We start from the raw sequence: 24,182 nt of genomic DNA on the forward strand, positions 1-24,182 counted from the left end.
GCTGAGCAGGGAGCCCAATGCGGGACTCGATCCAGGGACTCCAGGATCATGACCTGAGCCGAAGGCAGTTGCTTAACCAACTGAGCCACCCAGGCGCCCAGGTTATGAGTTTTAAATACTCATGCAACAATGCTTGGTTCATGGCAAGCACTCAATATTAAGTGTTAGATAATTTATTATTTTCATTGGTGGAAGCAGGTAACATTCAGGCTATGGTCATAGGAGGTTTTTAAATACAGGAAAAGAGTTCTTACCAAGAGTGTGAGCAAGGGTACAAAATAAAGCATGTTAGAACAGACAGTAGTTCTAGTGGTTGGTGTTTGGGTGGGAGTTGGAAGGAGATTAAGACAGGAGGGACAGGTTGGGGTGAATACTTTTATGGGTCTCTGTGTCCCACATCTGAAAAAAAATAGAGAAATATTATCAGCCTTCCAGGGCAGTCACAGTCACTCATTCAACAAATGCTTATGGATGCCTCCTTTGTGTCAGGCACTGTTCTAGAGCTGGAATACAGCCCGGAAGACAGCAAAGGCCTGCAATCATTATGAAGTTTATATTCGTCGCCTACGAAGGACAGATAAAACAGTTAACATGTATTGAGTATGCAAGATAGTTTTGAATGCTTTACTCATTTAATCTGCACAACAACCCATTTTACAGCAAAGATAAGAGCCAGGGATTAAATAAATGGCCAAGGTGGCCTAAAGCGAGTAAATGATGTAGTTAGACAAGACACAAATTCACGCCTATTAACTGTTATACTGCCTCCCTACAAAAATAAATAAATACGTGCACAATACAAACAGTGCCAAAGGTTTTGAACTAAACGATGCTCGGGTGGGGTGGGGGGGTCACCTAAGAAGAACCTGTTAGGTAAAGGAAAGAGAGGACATCAGAGCTGAGATCCCAAGAGCAAGAAGCCAACTCTGCAAAGCTCGGAGAGAAGAGATGCAGGCCGAGTGCAAAGGCTCAGAGGCTGGAACGAGTCCGGGGCGGCAGCCGGGCCACAGCAAAAATGGAACAGTGCAGAAGCTAAACGAATCCTCGACTTCAAGATTGGGTTTTTATGCTCGGTAAAGACACTAAGGAGACGAATGACACGATCTGATTAACGATTTGAGACCAGTCGCGCTGCTGGGTGGAGAACCTATTAGCGAATTAAACGAAATGAAAGCGTCAGTTAGGCCCCCATGCACAAACGCTCCCAGCAGGACAACGGACCAGCAAGAACCGACTTCAAACTCTCCCCCGCCAGCGTCTTGATGGGAAAACACACGAATTGAGCTGAGGCCGCTGTTACTTCGACCTGAACCCACCCCCAGGTCTCTACAGCAACGCGTTTCCCCCTCCTCACCTGCAACTGAAGAAACTAAAGAAGAACACTCAAATTTATCGCCCCTCTTCCTGCCACCTACAACTGTCCCTAATCTCTTCAGGGTCTAGCCCACGGGTTTAAATTGGCGGGAGAATACCAAGCCAAACCCCCTTTACGGCGGCCGGAGGAGGTCAAAATTGCTTTACAATCGAAATAGGAAGTCGCCCCACCCTAAATTCCACCCATTCCGATTTCCAGGCTACGCAATCTAGGGTGTATTCTTGGCCCCGCCCTCCTCCCTGGCTTTACACGCCCCCTTCAAAAGAACAACCAATCACCTCCTCGAATCGCGTTGCTATAGAGACTCTTATCACCACCTTTTTTTCTCCCAGCAAGCCGTGCGATGCGCCGGGCCTCGTCCCCTTTGTGCCATCCGGGTCTCTCGCGCGAGCGATTTAGTCTGTGGCGAAGCGTCGGGGCGGCCGGTACTGTTGAGAGCGGCAAGTGGAGGCGCCGCCCTAGCGGCTAGGACTGTGGACTATGGCGGTAGGTGCCGACTCTGAGTTTAAAACCAGGGATATTTTTCTGCTACTCTCCAAAGAGTGGGTGAACGGCTCTCAGAGCTGTTGTCCGCGCGTGTGTGTGGACAAAATGGCGCCGCGGCCTTCTTCTGCGCCCGCCATCATGGCTGCCTGCTTTAGGGAGGGGGAAATGAGGCGGTGTCGGTGGGGGTGGGGAGCAGGGAGTGTCTTTTTTTTTTTTTCCAGAACTTTCCTCATCTTTTTCCTAGTCCCGTATTCCGTTCGGCCCACAGACCGGCTTCCAGTTTAGCTTACTCATTCTTACTAGTCGTTTATATTGAGTTTCATTAGGGCTTGGGAATTTATGTTTGCGTTGGGGTAGGGCTGGGGAAGAGAAAAAAGGGATGGGGGCCTTGAAAAGTGTTGGGTCAGAAAGGCGTTGTCTGTAAGGGGTAGAATGGGAGAAGAGAATCGTAACGTTTTTTTGCTTTGTTTTGTTTTTGCTTACGCTCAGTAAAATTCTGGTTGCATAATTTTAGTTAGTGTTTTGTCTGTGAAAACCTTACTTTAATCGTTAGTACGGAGCTGAAGAAGGTGTTGCTTGCTCAAAGGGAGTAAAAAAATCGACTTAATTACGAGAAGGTTTTGGAACTACGAATTCCGATTATCGTTCCGTTTCCGAAGCGGCTCGTGATGTAATCGTTTTTGAAGTCTTTGAGAAGCATTGAAATAAAGCCTTCTCATTGGCGTTTTTTTTTTTTTTATTTAAGAACCCTTCGTTGACCCATTTAATTTTAAATAAGAACTATAGTTCTTTAAGAAGCCTGCTCTGGGTATAAGATGCCCAATTCTGGTGGATCACATTTTGTGATTACTTCATTTTTCTTAACCGTGTTAAAAGAGAAATTCAAGCATCTTGTATTCCTTTCCACTGACTAGAAAGTTCTATTTACTTAACCTTCAAAAATAAGACTACAAATATACCGAAAAATTTGTAGTTTGCCCTTGCTAAAAATTGGGGTATCGAATTAGGATGGTTTCTGCACTCCCCTCCCCCGATACCTGATTGAATTGAGAACTGATTTTGTATAAGGTTTCAAACAGTTGGAAGGCTATTTGGCAACTAATCGATGTAATGTTTTCCTTTGTTTAAATGGTGTTTTGGGCCTTTTAATGTACTTTAAAGAATAGCATTTTACTTGGGCTCAAATATTTTTAAAAAATGAAGTCAGTTCAGACATTTGGTCCTTCAATACCTCCTTCAGTAAAAAGACACAGTCCCCTGGAGAAGTGGCCTAGTACTAAATCCAGTGTACCTTCTTTGCACTGGAAAAAGATGTGTGTACTATGTCTTGAGAATTATTAGGGTTTTAAACAAGATGTAAATGTTAACAGTGGTGGCCTAAAAAAGCAGGTGCTGGAGTAGAAGACAGTTTTGCAGTTAGCATTTAAGAGTTAGTAGTATGTACATCCCTGATAAATCGAAATAAAGCTTAGAAATTTTCAGAGAAATTTTATTCAATTGATTTTTTGGATACTTTTCATTATACCACAATAAAATAGCCTTATGGGAATAAAAGTTTTGTATGGGAGAAGTGGCCACCTATCATTCGTAGTCTGTTTAGTGATAGGATGCTTTTTTTTCCTATGGTATATTTTACAGGTGAAAATGGCTGTTTGGTGTAAGTTATTATCTTGTATCGCAGGGTGCCTGCCTTTAAGCAAAGGGCATTTAACTTCCCTAATGCCAGGCTTCTGTGATGTTAAGCATGTAAATAAACCATTGACTGAAAACTTGTACTGCCTGGTCCAGATGCTTTTTCCATGGAAGGTTGTTTTCAGTTCTCATCATTATCTATGGAAAAGTGAATGAGATGTGCCAGTGGTTCGGGAATGCTCGTTTTGGCAGAGAAGTCGCATGCACTGCGAGAAGTGATAGCAGTGCTTAAGTTTTTGTAATTTTATTTTACCAAATGTAAGCTCTACCAGCACTTCACAACATCACAGACATGTGAAGTAGTTCATAATAATGATAATGATGAGAACAAGAATTAAAAGAAAATGACCAGTGTTGTGAAAATCTTAATTATCCTTAATTGTGTGTGATACAGCATCGTTTAGTTGATAGTAGAAAGCAGAGAGCTAGAGTACCATCCTGGGAGAGGCAGGTAATGTTGCTGGATCTCCTTTGTAAGATCAAAAAGTTGAACTTGTTTCTGTGATGAAAACTTTCATCACAAAAATTTTATGATTCCAGAAATCACCCATACATAGAAAACTGGAGAAGGAATGTGTGGTCACAAGAGAGTCTCTCCAGTAGTTAGTTGCTTCCTTTGTGCTTGGTTGTTTTATTTTTTTACCATTGTTAGAGGTTTAACATTTATGTCTTTCATCCTAGGTAAGTGTGTAAATCTCTTCTATAATCAGTTTTTGAGTCTAGCATTGAGTTTTGCACATTTGTGACTCTCAGTAAATAGTTGCTGAAGTAATGTAATCTCTTCACACTTCATTTGTTAAATTACTCTCTATTTAGTTCCCTTGGCATTTGTTTTCTGGAGTGATTTTCTTAAGGAGTTTGTTGTCATATTATTTCTCCTGAAAATCCGTATTTATCCAATCCAGAATTTTTGGTAAACAGCATGGTAATAAATATTTTAGGCATTGTGGATCACATATAGTCTCTGTCCCATTCCTTGTTTAATAATCCTTTCAAAAATGTGAAAACCTTTCTTAGGTCGGGGGCCAAGTAGTCTACCTTCCACATACTACTGAAACTGTTTCCCCTACCTTTTATCAAAATCTGACTTGGAAACATTCAAGTTTTAGCTTCTCAAAGCTTTTTTCTGTGATTCATTTAAATCAGTGTCTTTCTTTGTGTGATACTCTTGTTTGTAATTTGGACCACACCGTTCCACAGAGCCACAGAAATACTTCTCTTTTTTAATTGAAAACTAATAACAGGAATTCATTTCTTCAATTGTTGATTGATTGCTGTGCTGAGTACTCAGTTATGAGCAAGTAAATGGGAAAACAATGAACTGATACTTAGATGAAGGAACCTCCTTTTAAGTAAATCAGGACTTTTGGGAAAGAGTGTGTATACTTGATTATTTTTTACAAAATTTGCATTGTCAAAATTTATAAAGTGCTTTAAAGCAGAAACGACTTAATGTTTCCATAGCCCCGAGCATATGTGAGGAGAGGCAGACCATATTTTGCAGCAGCACTGTGCCAAGGGGCTGTTTTCATTAAAGAGGGTTAATGAAATTAAGATTGGGTTCTCAGATAGGTAAGTTAATTTTGCTTATTCTTTTATAATCTAGAAGCATTCTGTGCTGTTCTTAGATTTTACAGACTTAAGTCTCTTTAAATTTTATTCATTTTAAATGGCTTTTTAATGTATGCTAATTTAAAATAAAAGTATTGGTAAAGTCAGGTAAATGACTTCGCAAATCTAAAATGGACAGCATTTTCTCTGCTTGAATGTTTATTGGAGATACTTGAAATTCCTAGTCTTCCCCTTCCCCCATTGTTTTGAAAGTTATTAAAATAATGATTTTTAAAAATTAAAGACATCAGCCTAATTACATATGTCTCTTTGTTACTGAGTTAGTCTCATTTCAATTTATTTGGGCTTATTTATCAGGTACAAATAATTAGCTACTTAGAAATTGGCCATTCTCATTTATTGATTTTTTTTTTTAAATTTTGTAAAATTCCAGGATGATTCTCTTTCCTCCTTTTCTTTTAAGAAATCAGAAACATTTTAAATGTAATTAAGAATTTAATAATCATTTCTCTTTAAACTTTTAGGCTAGTGATACAGAGCGAGATGGACTAGCCCCAGAAAAGACATCCCCAGATAGAGATAAGAAAAAAGAGCAGTCAGATGTATCTATTTCTCCTAGAGCCTCAAAACATCATTATTCAAGATCACGATCAAGGTCAAGAGAAAGAAAACGAAAGTCAGGTATGAATTGTTGGAAACTGTAATCATCACTATCCGTGTAGATGTGTGTATAAGACATAGATTTAGTTTTTGATATAATTAATACGTGTTCTTCCCAGTTGAGAAATGAGTAATGAAAGTACATTGGTAATTTTCTGGAGATTTTTTCAGTTATGAGAAAAATGTCCTCATGCAGAAATTTTAGGACTTGGCCAAAGGCCAAAATATATGTTTAAGTTTGTGTCACAGTAATTATTTGTTAACCCTGAGATGTTTAAATTTCAGTCTTTCAACATTGGTAAAATATTTGAAAGCTGTGTCTGGGCAGTGGTATATTATTCTGAGCTTACTTAACGTGCTTTTTGATGTAAGTTACAAGACCCATTTTTAACCTTGTTTTTCATTTAACTTAATGTTAAAATATTTCTGAAGCGAGAGGTTTTGGCGTTTTGAGATTTCTTACTGGTTTACTTGAAAAAGAACTAATGTGGTATAGAAAGTAGGATGTTTTGCTGTATACTTTTTAAATTACTATTGCGATTTAATGAAGAGGTTAAGTGAGAAGTAGAATACTAATGAGTTAAAAGTTTTTTTTTGTTTTTTTTTTTTAAGACCTGGGCTCCAGTTATTTATGCTTTATGCCTACAGATAATCATCTATAAAGTAGTTAAAATTTAATTTTATGTATTTGAAACTGTACAGTATAAAATCACTTTTGAATAGAAATTTCCAAACTATAGCACCCTGTTGACTACTTATGCTAAATACAGTTCAAACTGTTTATTCCATGCATTCTTGTTTTGTTCTTATTTACCTCTAATAAGCCCCTTTATAAATTTTTTATGCAGTGCAAAGCAAAATGGGCTAGACACAATGTTTTGTGAATTAATCTGTGACAAACTGAAAGTATGTATGTTTTTGATTTGTCATGGAGGATTTTTTGGGGTTTTTTTGTTTGTTTTGCTTACACTCAGTTACATTCTGGTTTTCAGATTGCTTGATTTGTTTCAAATATATGCAGTGGTATTAAGTAGAATAATCCCACCCTGCCAAAAAAAGAGTCTTTAGAAGATAGTAAGTAGAATTTTAATTTAGTAAAATGGATTGGAAATTGTCTTTTATTTGAGTATTGGGATTTGTGTTTAAGATGTTTCTGTATCTTGTTTATGGTGAATTTTTGTATGTATTTACAGATAATGAAGGAAGAAAACACAGGAGCCGGAGCAGAAGCAAAGAGGTAATTAACACTTTGTAGTGAATAGGCACTTTAAAATTCTTGTAAAGTATCTGGTAGAAATGTTTGTGTGAATATATGATATTATCAAGGTAAGTACCAAAACTTGAAATTTAAAAGGTTAATTGGGTTATAAAATAAGCATGATATGGATTCATCATTTTTCAAGAAGATAGTTGTTTATATGAAAAGTTCATTCAAAAACTATTAATTTTGTTATGTTGTGAAAATATTCACAATAAAAATTTCATATGAAGATTATAATTGGTTTTTTTAGGCCTGTCACACAGAGCTTCCATTAATCTGAGGTCCCGAGTCTCCTTATACCTGGCAACTGCTCAGGATTTTCATATAGCAATCATCTTTAAGTAGCAATATCGTAGATATCTGGACTTTTTCTTTATGGAAGATAACGAGAGTCCTCTTCTCATTAGCAAACCAGCTCAGTTTCCCTAAGAATAGTATTGAATTTGGAAATAAAAGTGTCTGTGAGGGACAGCTGGAAAGGTGGCGGTGACAGCAAAACTTGAGGAAAAAGAAAGCAACTGTGTGAAAGAAAAGCAGGAGTTAACTTGCTCGCCCACCTGAGAAGACAAGGAATGAGCCAACAAGGAAGAACAGAAGTAGGAGCCAAAAAGGGAGGAGAAGAGTCTTGTGGGGGCTGGGCAAGGGACTCCTAAAAAAATGTGGGCAGGGACTTCACCTCTTCCCCTAATGGAAGCTCTGTTAAATTTTTAATTTAGGAGAGTTTTTGTGAAAATGACTATTTTGTTTAGCTCACATGATAACATTTCTATAATAAATCATACTCAGCGTGCTAATGCGCGAAGAGACTGAACTGAAGACGCTGCAGACTCAGATAGCAAAATAATAAGCCTACTTCATGATAAGGTAACTATTAGTCATTCAAACTCCTATTTCCCTTAAGTATATCTTAAATCAGTTAAGGGTTTTAATGTCTTTTTTTTTTTTTAATTAATAGTAATGTTATGTTTGGAAAACTGGTTTGAAATAAACTCTAAAACTTTTGGAAGTTGAACCACTTAAAGCTTTTCCAGTTTGCCACTATATGGCAAAATCAAGGAAATACTTTTATAAGCTCATCTTACAGAGAACTGGCAATGAAACTAAAATTTAGCTGTGTCTCCAGGTCTCTTATTTTTCTGCAAAATATTAAATAACATACTATGATTCTTTTCAGATATATCATGCATGTTCCAAAATGTTTGGCCAAGTTTCTGTTTTTAAGCAAAGTTAATCTTGAGTGGAAAGAAAAATGCAATGGCCTTTTGGGAAACATGAATTAAGTGTTCTGTTGTGGTAGAAAAGCAGAGGCCTGGGCGTAAGAACAACTTGGGGTCTGGGTTCAGCTGCTACCATGTAGCTTTGTGACTTTAGATCTTCGTTTAGTTGTATTTAAAGTAAGGGGAGTTTAGAGGATCTGAGTTTCCTTCCAGCTTTGAAATTGTGATTCTGAGATGTCCAGGTTTTTAAGCCTTAGCTAAAAGATGTATTTGACAACTTAATGTGAGGAGATCTAATGTTTATCACTTCCTAATTTGGTATGTGAGAGTAGGATGGAGACTTGATCATGCAATTAATTTTAGCTCAGTCTCTGCATATGTTGTGAAAGCAGAAACCTTGTTTTTTATCTTTCAGAGTATGGGGGAAGTATGTATTGTATAATGGTATAGGGATTAATTACGTTGTGCCTAGTTTGATTTCATAAAAATTAAAACAGATACGGTTGCCATTTTCTACCCTAGGTACATGAAATGTAATAGAACGTCTGCCCGTTGGGATATTGCAAGATGAAAAGTGATTGCCTCTCACAGTTTAGACATTGGGAGAAAGATCAAGAACCGTCTTTTAGAGAGGATGTGGCAGTATAGTTATAAAAAGGACACTTCAGCTCTGCGTAAAGTAATTTAAAATTGCAGAAAATACTAATACTTAGTAAGATTAATCTTATTTAGCAACCTAATTGAAATGCGTTTTCTGGTGCATTTCTTTGTGTCCTGATCATCTTCACTTGTTAAGTTTTTAAACCTAAAATAATATGTACTCTGGTTATAGAAGTTGATGTGTATATGTATACGTGATCTGTTTCTCTAAAAGGTCTGTTGGAAGTTTTTGAAAGTTTTCATACATGTGTACTTCCCTTACTCCTTTAGATAAAAGAAACATCAGGGATTCCTCTTTTTTTCTGATAATGGTTTTTTCAATATTATTTCAACATTGAAAATCATTGTTTTAATTAATATGGGGAGGAAACTGCATTTGGGGGATTTATAAAGACAAGATTAGTAATATTCATCTGCAACATTGGGTGATGTGAAACTAGATCATTTTTTTTATTTGCCACACACTCCTAAGGTTACTAATGTTGCATCACAACATTTTTGTCTACTGATACCCATACTAACTCTCTTTGTTGCACTATTTTCCTGAAAGAACCAACTTCTTCTTAAAACAGGCAAGAAGACACGAATCCAAAGATAAATCATCCAAGAAACATAAGTCTGAGGAACATAATGACAAAGAACATTCTTCTGATAAAGGAAGAGAGCGACTAAATTCATCTGAAAATGGAGAGGACAGACATAAACGCAAAGAAAGAAAGTCATCAAGAGGCAGAAGTCACTCAAGATCTAGGTCTCGTGAAAGGTAAGTAGTTCTGCTATTTATGAGTTAATGCCATGTAAAGAGCTATATTATGTAAAGCTTTTCATGAACCCAGCAGTACCCAAACAATCTTAATTAGAAAATATTTTTTGCTAGCGTACCTATTCCTTTGCCAACAAATGTCTGGTAGTAGCTGAAGTCTTTGGGGCACTGTTTGCTGATAAAGGCAAAAAAGATGTTCAAGACTAGAGGATAAAGGATGATTATGATTAACATTCAATTAGTATTTTTTTATTTCATGATTTACCTGTCACTTGGCAGTGAAGAAAAATACATAGCTGACTTAGTTTAAGTCAATATGACAATCCTTTTACATTGTCAGTGTAGGATTTGTTTGCTGCTAAACTCTAATTTAGATTTTCCTTTGTGGTATTGAAAACTTCTGGGACTTTTGTAAAAAGAAGCTGGTGTTTAATGTATGTTTGGAATTTTCTGTGGGAATACATAAATGGTGTATCAGATTGGGTCAAAATTTTTTGTTAGTAGGATAACTTGTCATCTTTTAAGTTGCATAAATACTTCGATAAGGCAGTAATAGGTTTCAAACTATTAAACAGAATCTTAAGTTGGGTTAGGATGCATTGCATTTTTAACATGTAGCTTTATTGTGTTCCCTCTGAGACATCAGTTGTTTTAACTTCTTCCATTGGAAGCCTCAATTAGCCTTTCTATACACAATACAGAATAGTTTATTGCCTGGCTTGACAGCACATACTGCAGATAATTCATAATATCTGTAACTTTAAAAGACGCAGCTTTAAATAACTACACATTTGTGTGTGTTAATTTCAGGCGTCATCGTAGTAGAAGCAGAGAGCGGAAGAAGTCGCGATCCAGGAGTAGGGAGCGGAAGAAGTCAAGATCCAGAAGCAGAGAGAGGAAGAAGTCACGATCCAGAAGCAGGGAAAGAAAACGTCGGATCCGATCTCGTTCCCGCTCAAGATCAAGACATAGGCATAGGAGTAGAAGCAGAAGTAGAACAAGGAGTAGAAGTCGGTAAGTATTCATCATTTTGAATAAAATCCATTGGCTCCCTCACAGGGTCTGTTTATCTTCCCTCAATCTGAGAATATCAGAATTGTGGGTCAGAATTTTATTTATGAGTTATAAAATATTTTAGCATTCTTACAGATACTCATTTAATCAGATCTTCTGTGAAGCGCAGGTCGAAATAGTCGCTATTAAAATTACTTCAGTTGTTTTGGATGTTGAATTTTGTGTATAATCAGTAGTTTACACTTACTGCATGCCTAACGTGCTGTGTGTTATGTCACAGCTCTTTCCATGTACTAGCTCATTTAATTCTCAAAACAACTGTTTTGTGAGTTAAGACCATAGGGCTTAGAGAGCTTAAGTAACTTGCCTAAGAAGCCTCAAATCAGTTATTAAATGGGACTGTCAGGACCAAGTCCCAAGTATGCCTGAATGCAAAGTCAATATATGTGCTTAACCCACCATACTGTATATGCTGTTTCAGGTATTCAGAAAGATGAGCTTAATTCAAACCTATCTTGATTGAGAGGAGGCTTTAATTTGTTGAGACAGGAAGTACAATAAAGAGCAGAAGAGAAAAATTTTCAATAATCAATATATTTAGTCTGTACTTCAATTATTAATAGTACGTATGCACAGATACTGATATTAAATAATGGAAGACTTTTGTTAATTTGTTGCTCAAGTTAATCTATAAAGACTGAAATACAGATAAAAATAGACTATGTTTATTACAGTTAATTGACTTATCTCTTGTTTATCAGGTTTTTTGTTTGGGGTTTTGGGTGCAAATGGGTTGTTTTTTAGATTTTCATGTATTTGAGTAAGAGAGTGTGTGTGCGGGCGCCTGGGTGGCTCAGTCGTTAAGCGTCTGCCTTCGGCTCAGGTCACGATCCCAGGGTCCTGGGATCGAGTCCCGCATCTGGCTCGCTGCTGGGCGGGAAGCCCGCTTCTCCCTCTCCCACTCCCCTGCTTGTCTCTCTCTGTCAAATAAATAAATAAAATTTAAAAAAAAAAAAAAAAAGTGTGTGCCCTGCACAGGAGATAGGGGAGAAGGAGAGCAGACTCCTTGCTGAGCAAGGGGCTCTATCCCAGGACCCTGGGATCATGTCCTGACCCGAAGGCAGATGCTTAACTAATTGAGCCACCCAGGTGCCCCCAAAATGGTGGTTTTATTAAAGCACAGGGACAGCTAGGGCCCCCGGGTGGCTCAGTCATTAAGCGTCTGCTCTCTGCTCAGGTCATGATCCCAGGGTCCTGGGATCGAGCCCCGCATTGGGCTCCCTGCTCCGCGGGAAGCCTGCTTCTCCCTCTCCCACTCCCCCTGCTTGTGTTCCCTCTCTGGCTGTGTCTCTCTGTCAAATAAAATCTTTTTAAAAGGGGGGAGGCGCCCGGGTGGCTCAGTCGTTAAGCATCTGCCTTCCGCTCAGGTCATGGTCCCAGGGTCCTGGCATCGAGCTCCACATCGAGCTTCCTGCTCAGCAGGGAGCCTGCTTCTCCCTCTCCCTCTGCTGCTCCCCCTGCTTGTGCTCTCTCGCTCTCTGTCAGATAAACAAATAAAATCTTGAAAAGCACAGGGACAGGACCCGTGGGCAGAAACAGCTGCTATTGATCAGTTTTTAAGTTTTTTTTTTTATTTTATTTGACAGAGAGAGAGAGCGAGAGAGGGAACACAAGCAGGGGGAGTGGGAGAGGGAGAAGCAGGCTTCTCGCGGAGCAGGGAGCCCGATGCGGGGCTCGATCCCAGGACCCTGGGATCATGACCTGAGCCGAAGGCAGACACTTAACAACTGAGCCACCCAGGTGCCCCAAGTTTAATTAATAGTTTAGCTTTTAGTAGTTTACTAATTTGAGCTTTACCGGTTAGGATTTTAGTGCATGTAGGTAAATGATAATTTTACCATTATCATTAATATTTTATTCTCCATCTGGGTATATGGGCCATTATTTCTGGTATTTCTAGTTTTTTTATTTTTATTTTTATGGCATTTCTAGTTTTGACCACTGCTACTCTATTTTATTCTGCTCAGTGCTTATTGTTTTTTATCTTTCATTTTCCTCATTCTTTTGTTTTACTGATTTTGTGCTTGGGATTTTTTTTTTTTTTTGACCTTTACAAATTCATTGTAGATTAAAATACTAGGAACGTTTAAACTATGGATCTCACTACTAGGGGTTTATCCTACATACTGACCTACATGAATATAAAATGATTGATGTTCAAGGCTAGTCTTTGCAACATTGGGTGTAATAGCAAAAGATTGGAAAACATTTTAAATAGTCTATCTGTAACAGGGAACGTTAAATGAACTTAGAGAAAAATAGCATATTCAAGGAACCTTCCATACCTGTGGAAGTTGTAGGACAGAGGTGGAAAGGAAAGGGTCTGAAATATGTTGTCTGCTGTTTGCACTTTTGTTAAATCTCTGTAAATATAATTGATTTTGATAAAATGAACTAATTATTACTGCTTTGCAATATTGCAACATGTGAAATATGATTTATTACAGAGATAGAAAGAAGAGAATTGAAAAACCTAGAAGATTTAGCAGAAGTTTAAGCCGAACTCCCAGTCCACCTCCCTTCAGAGGCAGAAACACAGCAATGGATGCACAAGAAGCTTTAGCTAGGAGGTGGGTATATTTTCTATTTGATGCATTTTTCCTTTTCAATTTGAAGTAGATACTCAATTCTGTGGACAAAGTGAATGCTTTCAGAGTTTAAGTCAACTAGTTAAATATAGCCATGATACATACTGTGCGAATTTTGATCTAGTACTAAGTAGTTTGTTAATTCTCATTTTAAACATTTACCCATTTGTGCAACTGGAAAGACTACGATGTCTGCAACAGTTTCTGTTTTCCTTCATGATTAACTGATTCATTTTTCTCAAATTTAGGCTCCTAAATATGTTTGGTTTGCAATAGAAACTTTTTTTAGAAATCTTAAATCTGATTCAGGAACTCTTAAATTTGGCCTGTGAAATTGCATTGTCGTTTTGTTTTTCTTCTTCAAGAAGACAAAGTCTGAAACAATTCTGTCAACAGGTTTCTTATTTTGAAGGTGGCAAATAATAAACATTGCAAGGTGATTTGTTTGATCTTGTCAATTTTACTGCTGATAACAGGGAGATTGTTTTATGTTTTAATTCTGTAAGCTTTTCAGAGATGTTCTCTGGTAATTGTGGGACTACATACAGGGCTGTCTGGCTGAAATGTGCAAAACTGTTGAAAGAACTGCCTCATATAGAGAGGCAAGAAGTAAAGTAAAATCCAAGTGCTTGCTTTCAGGTTTTCCCATATTCTGAAAACTATACTCTTGATTTTGGGGTTTTTTCCTTATGAAATTGAGTTTGTATTTTTTTTTCATTACAAAAATACAGTTATCACAATGTAACCTGATGGGTTGCTGCCCTGTGAACCCAGCCTGGCAGAAACTCCAGCTGAACAGCAGCAGCAGCAAAGGTGTGAGCTCGCCCCTTCTTCATTCCATTCACCTTAGTGAATGGTGTTAATTCCAACCTGCAATGGCCATTTTAAATACGCATCAATAGTAGTGAATCATACTTTTGTTTGTGAAACTAAAATCATCAGAATTAAGAAATAATTTATTATATGTGAAGTAATTAAGAATGGTCTATTAAGTCTGACCAGTATTTTTTTTTAAGCCCTAAAGTCTATTCTTTATAAGTTCATTGCGCTTTAATTTTTGGCTTTTATTGAAGTTGAAGCTATTACTAGCATCTAAAACTTTAACTTAAAAAAATAATCTACTTAGTGGTTTTCAGATGACAAGTTTACATGAAATAACTCTTTTAAGAAATACCAGATTGCTTCTTGGCTACTTTGAAATTTGAAGGCAGATCTTTTGTTAATAATATACTACGGTATATAGATCTTTTGTTGTTGTTCCTTTTTTGTTTTTAAGTAAGGACAATTTTTTTCTTTTTTTTTTTTAAAGATTTTATTTGTTTATTAGAGCAGGAACACAAGCAGGGGGAGTGAGAGAGGGAGAAGCAGGCTTCCTGCTGAGCAGGGACCCCGATGCGGGGCTTGATCCCAGGACCCTGGGATCATGACCAGAGCCGAAGGCAGACGCTTAACAACTGAGCCACCCAGGCACCCCATAAATAAGGACAATTTTTGAACTGCTTTGAAAATAGTTTTAATATCTGTGTACCAACATTTTAACGTTACACCTAATCAGAAGCTTATTCCCAAGGACAAAATCGTCTGTACTGTGTCTTTCTTGCATGTGTGCTCAATAAAAGGGAATAAAATTATATTGTTTTATTCATTTTATGTAAATTCAGCAGTTAAAACCGATGCCATTTTCCTACCCATAGTACCCCAAAACAAAAAACCTTTTCCTTAATCTTTGCCCCTTTATACCACAGTAGAGGAGGAAGGGGTTGGCTTTTAACTTACGATTGGGAAATCAAGGAGTCTTGAAGAAAAGAGGTTTCTCTTTCAGGAACTCATGAAGATGATATTAACAATTTGCTGTATAAGAAGTAGATAATGACAGTACGTTTAATATATGCCTATTGTAAATTTAGTGTGAACTACAGTCTCTCTTGTCTGAGGATGAATTTGTGTTTCATATTTCTAGTTCCATTGCAAATGATAAATTTCTTAAGCTGCTAAAAGTTAATTCCCTAATAATTTTCCCCCATTTTATTTAAATTATAGAGAATGGCAAATAGGGTTTATTTGCCCCTTTTTTACTTTTGGCTTTTTAATTTTTATTAATTTAAGGCTATGATAAAGTCTGTTTAAATACGAAAGTCGTAATTGTTATGTTTCGATTGGCCTTATCCTATATCCGCTTCCCCCAAGAAGCATGTAGGTAATTCTGTAAACATTGTTTACTGCATTTAACGTACCCTAAGACTTATTCAGTTCTCAATATGTCATTTGCAAGATGTAATTTTATCCTTACTGCTATAACCAACACTGATAAGGGTTGAATAATTTTTATTTTTTAAAACTATTCTCTGTGGGAACTGTGTGTAAAAGCTATTCCAGTTTTTTGGCTATTCCATGAATTTAAAAATGTTTAAAATCATTATTGAAATACTCTTTAACTGTGACTATCTTAAGACTGAATGCTTTTTTTCCCCACATACAGATACCAATTTGTGTTGGTCTTAATTTAAAATTCTATGTTAAGTGTTTCGTTTCTATACATGTGGAGAAATACAAAGATAAATAGGGATTTTATATTATTATTTTAAATTTATTAAAATTGTCTTTGACAGGTTGGAAAGAGCAAAGAAATTACAAGAACAGCGAGAAAAGGAAATGGTTGAAAAACAAAAACAACAAGAAATAGCTGCAGGTAGTTTATTTTCTTTACTATGGTAGTATGACATTTCTTTGTAGAAAATCTGAAAAGCTCAGAAAAATACAGGAAGAAAATCACCATGATGCTTGCTACCTGTCAGTGCACTGTAAATCTGTTATTATTACTGAAATGTGAACATTTTATTTTTAATGTTCACTTTCATACCTCATAAATTCTTCATATGTATTTTTTTTTAAGATTTTTTTACTTATTTGTGAGAGAGAATGAGAGGGAGGAGGGTCAGAGGGAGAAGCAGACGCCCTGCTGAGCAGGGAGCCCAGTGGTAGGACTCAATCCCGAGACTCCAGGATCATGACCTGAGCCGAAGGCAGTCGCTTAACCAACTGAGCCACCCAGGCGCCCAATGCATATGTATTTCTTACTTGGTTGATGGCCTGATTTTGACAGTCACTGTTCTTATTCATATAACACTTTAGCCATCACTGCACATGTCTTTTAGTCATGATTTTATTAAGTTTATTAAAATAATGACTGAACTGGGGTAAGAAATCAAGTTATTAGACAACACAAACATTGCCTGTGGATGATTGAAGGTGATCAGAGAGAGCTTATTGAATTACATGAGATGTAATCTGGAAGGTGTTTTTTTTTTTGACATTCCTAGTAAATCGGTACTTGAAATAATCAAAATTGTACAAATTGTGTATGTCTGGCAGACTCAGGTGGTAGAGCAATGCAACTCTCAATCTCAGGGTTGTGATTAGATTGGGTGTAGATTACTTAATAAATTTTTTTAAAAATATTAAATTGTACAGATTGCCTTTATGTATTCATTTATTTATTTTAGATGGGGGGCATGGAGGGTGAGGCAGAGGGAGAGGAAGGGAGAGAATCTTAAGTAGGTTCCACTCCCAGCTCGGAGCCCAATGCAGGGCTTGATCTCACAACCCTGAGATCATGACCTGAGCTGAAATCAAGAGTTGGAAGCTCAACCGCCTCAGCCACCCAGGCACCCCCACCATTTTACTTTTAATACATCGTGAGAACAAAACTTTCATAACTGGATTCCCATAGCATTAGTAATTAAAAGAACTTTCTAAGCTTATATTCTGGGATGACAGAAAAATATGTAATCAGAACAGTCTTTCTGTTCACAAAAAATTGACTCCATTCCTGACTGAATCACTTAAAATGGAAATACCAGGCATGGCATTTAACTTCTGTAGGATTTGGGCTTTGGATTTGTTAAATGTGCATCATACTTGTTTAATATCTTAAATGTTAAGAATTTCAAATGAATGTCTAAATAACCATTTTGTAAGCTCTTGACCATACAAAAGTATTTGTTTTTACAAGTTTAGCTACATACAAGTATCATAATTCATTTTCTTTGAAATCACAAATCTTTTTACTATTTGTAGAATTCTTACTATTTTTAGATATGTAAAGTGTTAGTACATATAAGGGATGACATCCAGAAATGTCTATTTATAAATATTTTCAATAAATTTTTCCTAAAATGTTAATTGCTTTATAAACTAACGTCATTATTTTGGTAAAAGTATTCTGCCTTTTTGTTAGGTTAGTTCTTACATATAAATGCACTACTGTAAATCAGGAGGTTGGTTTTGGTTAGTTTTAAATCTATGCTTCTCTCTCAGCAGCTGCAGCCACTGGAGGTTCTGTGCTCAATGTTGCTGCCTTGTTGGCATCAGGAACGCAAGTAACTCCTCAGATAGCTATGGCAGCTCAAATGGCTGCCCTGCAGGCTAAAGCTTTGGCAGAGACCGGAATAGCTGTACCTAGCTATTATAACCCAGCAGCTGTGAATCCAATGAAATTTGCTGAGCAAGAGAAAAAAAGGAAAATGCTTTGGCAAGGCAAGAAAGAAGGGGTAAGTTCTTTAATTCTCCTCTTTTGTCATTTATTTCTAATTAGCAGTTGCTTAGGAAAACAAATCTGGATTGAAAAAGATTGGTTTGTGTTTATTTTTTTCTATAAACTTGATTGTTTTAATTTACCACAATTTAGTGTTGGAAAAAGATTGATCTAAGAAAACCAGTAGCGATTCAAAGAAAGACAGTATTCCCATACATTTATAATGGGGGAAGATGCTCCTTGGCTTAGGCTTTTTCATAAATGATATAAAGTACTTCTATTTCTTTGCTTCATTACTTTATAATAGAAATCTGAAAATAATTATAAACTGAAAATAATTATAAACTGCATGGCACAGTGCTGTAATGTTATTTCTTTTAGACTTTATTACGTAGCTAAATTTTATGAATTGTAAAAGTTCAGTGTTTCTTTACAGGACAAATCCCAGTCTGCTGAAATATGGGAAAAATTAAATTTTGGAAACAAGGACCAAAATGTCAAATTCAGGAAATTAATGGGTATTAAGGTGAGTTATACACTTTGAATTAAAATTCATATTAACTTAACATTTTCAGGTTAACATTGGTCCTCACCCTAAAAGTTAATTTCAGTAATGTATGAACTCTGGGTACTTTCTGGTGGTTTTTCGTTTTGTGCTTCAGATTAATTTCACAGAATTATGTTGTCATCATTAGCTGACTATACGGATTATTAAATTTAAATTAATGTTGGTTATAACTTATTTATACCTTAAATGAACCTTTTTCTACATCATAAACTTTTCTTAGTAAATAAAAATGAAATTGTAAATGGGAATTAATGAATTTGCTTTTTAAAAAGTGCTCCTTTAAAGCTAACTGTAGGGACGCCTGGGTTGGTTAAGTGTCTGCTGGGCTCAGGTCATGATCCCAAGGTCCTGGGATCGAGTCCCACATCAGGCTCAGCGAGGAACCTGCTGCTCCCCCTACCTGCCGCTCCCTGTGCTTATGCGCACGCACACTCTCTCTCTCTTTCACAAATCTTAAAAAAAAAAAAAAAAACTGTACTTGGAGTCGGACCTTAATATTTAATGTTTCCGGAAAGCTTTTTTAAAGATGTAGGGTTTTTTGGGGGTTTTTTGGTGGCTTTGTTTTTTGTTTTTCTTGGTGTGTGTTTTGTTTTGTTTGAATAAAGTGGAAATGTAAGATTTCATATTAGATTTCATATAACAGTCTGGAAGAAAGTTCACAAACTTATTGATTACTTAAGGGAGTTGGTTTTTCATTGAAGGGATATTTGGCTTAAACTAAGCTTCACTAAACTGGCTTTTTTGGAACATTGCCAGACAACCTTTGCATTTGCTGCTACCTTTCCCTGCTCTAATTCTTTTCTTAGCTACCAGCATCATTCCTTTCTTTTGTTTCTGCTCAAATGTCAACTTTTTAGTCCTCTCTCATTTGCCTTTTTAAAAATAGCAAGCACGGGTATTCTGGGTGGCTCAGTTGCTTAAGTGTCTGCCTTCAGCTCAGGTCATGATCCCAGGGTCCTGGGATCCAGCCCCGCATAGGGCTCCCTGCTCAGTGAAGACCCAGCTTCTCCCTCTCCTCTCCACTCATGCTCTGTCTCAGTCTCTCTCTCTCAAAGTCTTTTAAAAAATAATAAGATAAAAATAGCAAGCACACCATCCCCATTTTCTGCTTTTCTCCTAGATTTTACTTACATATTGAATGGTATGTTCTACATTTTCTCCCTCATACCCACTAAAATGAAGTTGATTTTGCTTATATCCTGGTTTATCCCAATACCTAGACATTGCCTCGCACTCCATGAGTGCTAAATGAATGAATGGAAGGCAAATACGTATCCTAAAAATGTGATTTGTTGGTACTGTCATTTGAGAAGAACACCTTAGTCTCATTTCCATTTATTTTAATAATACATTTTTTATCTGAAATTTAGAGTGAAGATGAAGCTGGATGTAGCTCAGTTGATGAAGAAAGTTACAAGACTTTGAAGCAACAGGAAGAAGTATTTAGAAATTTAGATGCTCAGTATGAAATGGCAAGATCACAGACCCACACACAAAGAGGAATGGGATTGGGTTTCACATCATCAATGCGAGGAATGGATGCAGTTTGAAAAAAATCAGACTTTAATGTTTGGGACTTTATGGACTTCTGGTTCTGATGTCAGGTCCTTGTTCACCAAACAGCTAGCATTCTAGCTTGCATGGGTGTTGCATTGACTTTAATTTATTGAAAAATACGATTTTTTGTAAATATCAGATCAGTGATACTGGTGTTAGTGTTGTAATCAGGTTAAACACACCTCCATTAAACTTGACAGGACTATAGAAGGACAATATTTTTTAGTTCATGAATTCTACTTTTCAAATATATAAAAGCTGCAGGTGGGATAAAATCTCATACATGGATATTTCGTGTCCGCTGTCTTGTGTACTTTTGTACTTAACCTTGTACAGTTATTTTCATCTCTTGAAACATGAAAGAAATGTTATGTAGATGTTCTTTAGAAGATCTGGCCATTTGGTACATAATCCAGCACAAATACGCTGGGTGGTGATGACAATAAAAATGGTTTTCTCAACACTGGTGTTAATTTAAGTTACCTGGAATTCTTATTTGAATTTGTTTCATAATTTTTTGTAGCATTTTGCAATTGCTATTAGAGAACACTAGGTAGAAATTCCTTTTTTTTTTTTTTTAAGAACAGTTAACTGCTCTAGGTAATACCATGGTGAGCAAAACTGTAAAAGGGAGTTGGGAGGAGTAAACAAACTTATTATAATAATACTGTTTTCCTACTACTGTAAGGAACAGACTTGGTGTACAGTATTCATTATTCCATGTTATTCAGGAAATAGATTAATACATTAAAGGGATGTAAGCACTTTTATTTTAATAAAGTGCCTTATTACAAGTTCTTGGTATGCCCTTTGCTCATTAAATCCTTAAAGTCTTCAGTAGCACAAAGTACTAAAATATTAGAAAATCACTTTGTCACTACGTTAAATAGGGCATAAATTTGGTGGAGGGAGGGGACTACAGAACTTAAAATTCATTTGCTTTTATTACTACAAAATTCACGATTCACCTTTTCCTAGAAAAATCCTACAACTCCACATTGTATTAGCACAATACAAGGGAAGTGTACTTAATGGTAAAACTTAACACCTTTATTTTTTAAATTTATTTTGAGAGAGACAATTGGGGGAGGGACAGAGGGAGAGAATCCTTCACAAGCAGACCCCTTGCTGAGTGCAGAGCCTGACACAGGGTTCTACCACAACACACGAGATCATGACCTTAGCAGAAACCGAGAGAAGACAACCAACTGAGCAACCCAGGTGCCTGTTACACTTTTCTTTTTAAAATGAGTTCATAAGTCTGGCCAACTTGCTTATTGGACATGTTTTGTGATAAATGATGTGTGGTTGTATTAGATTTTTTTTTTTTAAGATTTTATTTGACAGCGAGAGCAGGAACACAAGCAGGAGGAGTGGGAGAGGGAGAAGCAGGCTTCCCACAGAGCAGGGATCCCGATGCGGGGCTCGATCCCAGGACCCTGGATCATGACCCGAGCTGAAGGCAGATGCTTAACTGAGCCACCCAGGCGCCCCTATAAGATTTTTTTTTTTAAGTATTTTGGTAAATGTTTAAATTATGCTTTCCTAGGGACGCCTGGGTGGCTCAGTCGGTTAAGTGGCTGCCTTCGGCCCGGGTCATGATCCCAGGGCCCTAGGATCGAGTCCCACATAGGGCTCCTTGCTCAGCAGGGAGCCTGCTTCTCCCTCTCTCTCCCTCTGCTTGTGCTCTCTCTGTCAAATAAAATCTTTAAATAAATAAAAAATACGCTTTCCTAGAGCCAATTATTTTATGAAGTAATGTCTCTTCATCATGCTTCAGTGACAAAGTCAAGTTTCTGGGGGAATGACACTTTTTTTTTTCATTCTGGAGTCCCCACGGTTCAAATTTTTCAGGTTAGCTGTATCTTAATTTCATTAGAAATTTTCATGGGCAGGACGCATGGGTGGCTCAGTCATTAAGCGTCTGTCTTCAGCTCAGGTCATGATGGATCGAGCCCCGCATCAGGCTCCCTGCTCAGCGGGAAGCTTGCTTCTCCCTCTCCCACTCCTTTTGCTTGTGTTCCCTCTCTCGCTGTGTCTCTCTCAAATAAAATCTTTTAAGAAGTTTTCATGGGCTGGGGCACCCGGGTGGCTCAGTTGGTTAAGCGTCTGCCTTCTGCTCAGGTCATGATCCTCAGGGTCTTGGGATCTAGCCCTGCATTAGGCTCCCTGCTCAGCAGGGAATCTGCTTCTCCCTTTTCTGCCCCTACCCCCTGCTCACATGGGTACTCACGCACTGTCTGAAATGAATAAATAAAATCCAAAAAAAATTTTTTTGTAAAGATTTTTTATTTATTTGACAGGGAACACAAGCAGGGGGCAGTGGGAGAGGGAGAAGCAGGCTTCCCGCGGAGCATGGAGCAGCCCAATATGGGGCTCCATCTCTAAAAGGCAGTGTGGAAATGAAAGCACTACATTAACTGCTTGCTGTGTTTTTCCTTAGTATTTGAGGTGCTGGCCATATATGAGTGATATGATCCATCCTGCACTCATCTAAAGCAGTAATTTAAAACACTGTAATAGCCAAGTTTAAACAAATGAAACTAACTTTACAATATCTAAAAATTCAACAGGTAATCAGTTAATTTTGAGGCTCAGTTGGTTAAGCATCTGCCTTCTGCTCAGGTCATGATCCCAGCGTCCTGGGATCAAGCCCACATCGGGCTCCCTGCTCAGCGGGAAGCCTGCTTCTCCCTCTCCCACTCACCCTGCTTGTGTTCCCTCTCTTGCTGTGTCTGTCTCTGTCAAATAAATAAATCTTTAAAAATAAATAATACAATATATTTTTTAAAGATTTTACATATTTTTAAGACCCAGGGTGTATGTTTTAACACATCCCAACTTTGACTTATCAATAGCCAGTCCCACATAGCCTGAGACAACCAGACTGGACAGTGCAGACCTAGAGGGAGGCATGTAGGTAAATTTAAGTTGCATAATTAAACATGAATAATTTTTGGAGTCCTGGGGGGCGGGGGCGGGTGTGTGGTGGAAACTAATTAACTGCTTAACATTTTGTCCACCCCCCTTTTTCCTGGCTGTTACTGTGCTTTCAGTTTCAAAGCCTTGTACTCCATAATGGATATATTGGGGTTAATCCTTATAAGCAACATAGTTGCTGTCCAGGATATATTTTATTTTTAAATAGACTACTCATGACCTTGATCAAGACCTGAGCTGATGCAGAACCTGGGTGTCTCGGTTAAGTGGCTGCCTTCAGCTCAGGTCATGATCTCAGGGTCTTGGGATTGAGCCCAGACTTGGGCTCCTTGCTCAGCCAGGAGCCTGCTTCTCCCTCTGCCTGCCACTTTTCCTGCTTGTGCTCTCTCTCTCAAATAAAATCTTTAAAAAAAAAAAAAAGACCTGAGCTGTGACCAAGAGACAGACACCATTAGGAGGGCACATGATGTAATGAGCATTGGGTATTATGTAAGACTGATGAATCACTAAATTCTACCTCTGAAACTAATAATACACTATATGTTAATTAATTGAATTTAAATCTTATTTATTTATTTTTAAAGATTTTATTTATTGGGCGCCTGGGTGGCTCGGGTCATGATCCCAGGGTCCTGGGATCGAGCCCTGCATCGAGCTCCCTGCTCTGCCAGAGGCCTGCTTCTCCCTCTCCCACTCCCCCTGCTTGTGTTCCCTCTCTCGCTGTCTCTCTGTCAATTAAATAAAATCTTTAAAAAAATTTTTTTTTATTTGAGAGAGCACATGAGAAAGCAGGAGGGCAGTGGGAGAGGGACAAGCGACTCCCCGCTGAGCAGGGAGCCCAGTGCACACACACAATTTCTATTGGACCCATTCCTAATTCTTTCACTCTGGCCATTCACCACCAATTTCTGTAGCTGTCCTCAGTCCCAGCCCTTTGAGTGTCTCAAGATTCAATCATAGACTCTTCTCACTCTGTATCCTTCATTATGCCTTTACCTTTTTACTGTAGTTATTTTTAATGTCCTTAAAAATGTGGGCCAACCAAATGTTAACCTTTAGTTCAGACTTTTTCTCAGAGTTTTACCCAAAGATTCAGCTGTCTAGTAAACATCTCAACTGGGGCTTAGATTTTACCTTCAATATATCAATGTGTAGGGACACCTGGATGGCTTAGTCAGTTGAATACCCCACTCTTGGTTTCATCTCAGGTCATGATCTCAGCGTCGTGAGATCAA

General features: G+C 37.6%; 2 protein-coding genes across 6 annotated transcripts in view; one reads left to right on the forward strand and one right to left on the reverse strand.

The window, feature by feature from the left end:
• The window catches only part of KNTC1 (kinetochore associated 1), a 76,516-nt gene extending 74,756 nt beyond the window's left edge, over positions 1–1,760 (reverse strand). The window contains exon 1 of the mRNA XM_027575812.2: positions 1,693–1,760. The gene's annotated coding sequence lies outside the window, so the exon portion shown is untranslated. The remainder of the gene's footprint in view (positions 1–1,692) is intronic.
• RSRC2 (arginine and serine rich coiled-coil 2) lies at positions 1,012–20,798 on the forward strand. 5 transcript variants are annotated; one of them, XM_027575815.2, is made up of 10 exons: positions 1,012–1,861; positions 5,650–5,806; positions 6,979–7,022; positions 9,496–9,686; positions 10,497–10,700; positions 13,208–13,330; positions 15,958–16,037; positions 17,825–17,898; positions 18,319–18,408; positions 19,821–20,797. In XM_027575815.2, the coding sequence occupies exons 1-10, from the start codon at positions 1,856–1,858 to the stop codon at positions 19,998–20,000; spliced, it is 1,149 nt and encodes a 382-aa protein (XP_027431616.1). In that variant the 5' UTR covers positions 1,012–1,855; the 3' UTR covers positions 20,001–20,797. The 5 variants fall into 5 exon arrangements, with proteins under 5 accessions (XP_027431616.1, XP_027431614.1, XP_027431615.1 ...); XM_027575813.2 differs by having other exon boundaries at positions 17,666–17,898; positions 19,821–20,791; XM_027575814.2 differs by having other exon boundaries at positions 1,716–1,861; positions 17,669–17,898; positions 19,821–20,791.
• Positions 20,799–24,182: the final 3,384 nt, after the last annotated feature.

This window comes from Zalophus californianus, chromosome 14 (assembly GCF_009762305.2).
Source record: "Zalophus californianus isolate mZalCal1 chromosome 14, mZalCal1.pri.v2, whole genome shotgun sequence".
NCBI lineage: Eukaryota > Metazoa > Chordata > Mammalia > Carnivora > Otariidae > Zalophus > Zalophus californianus.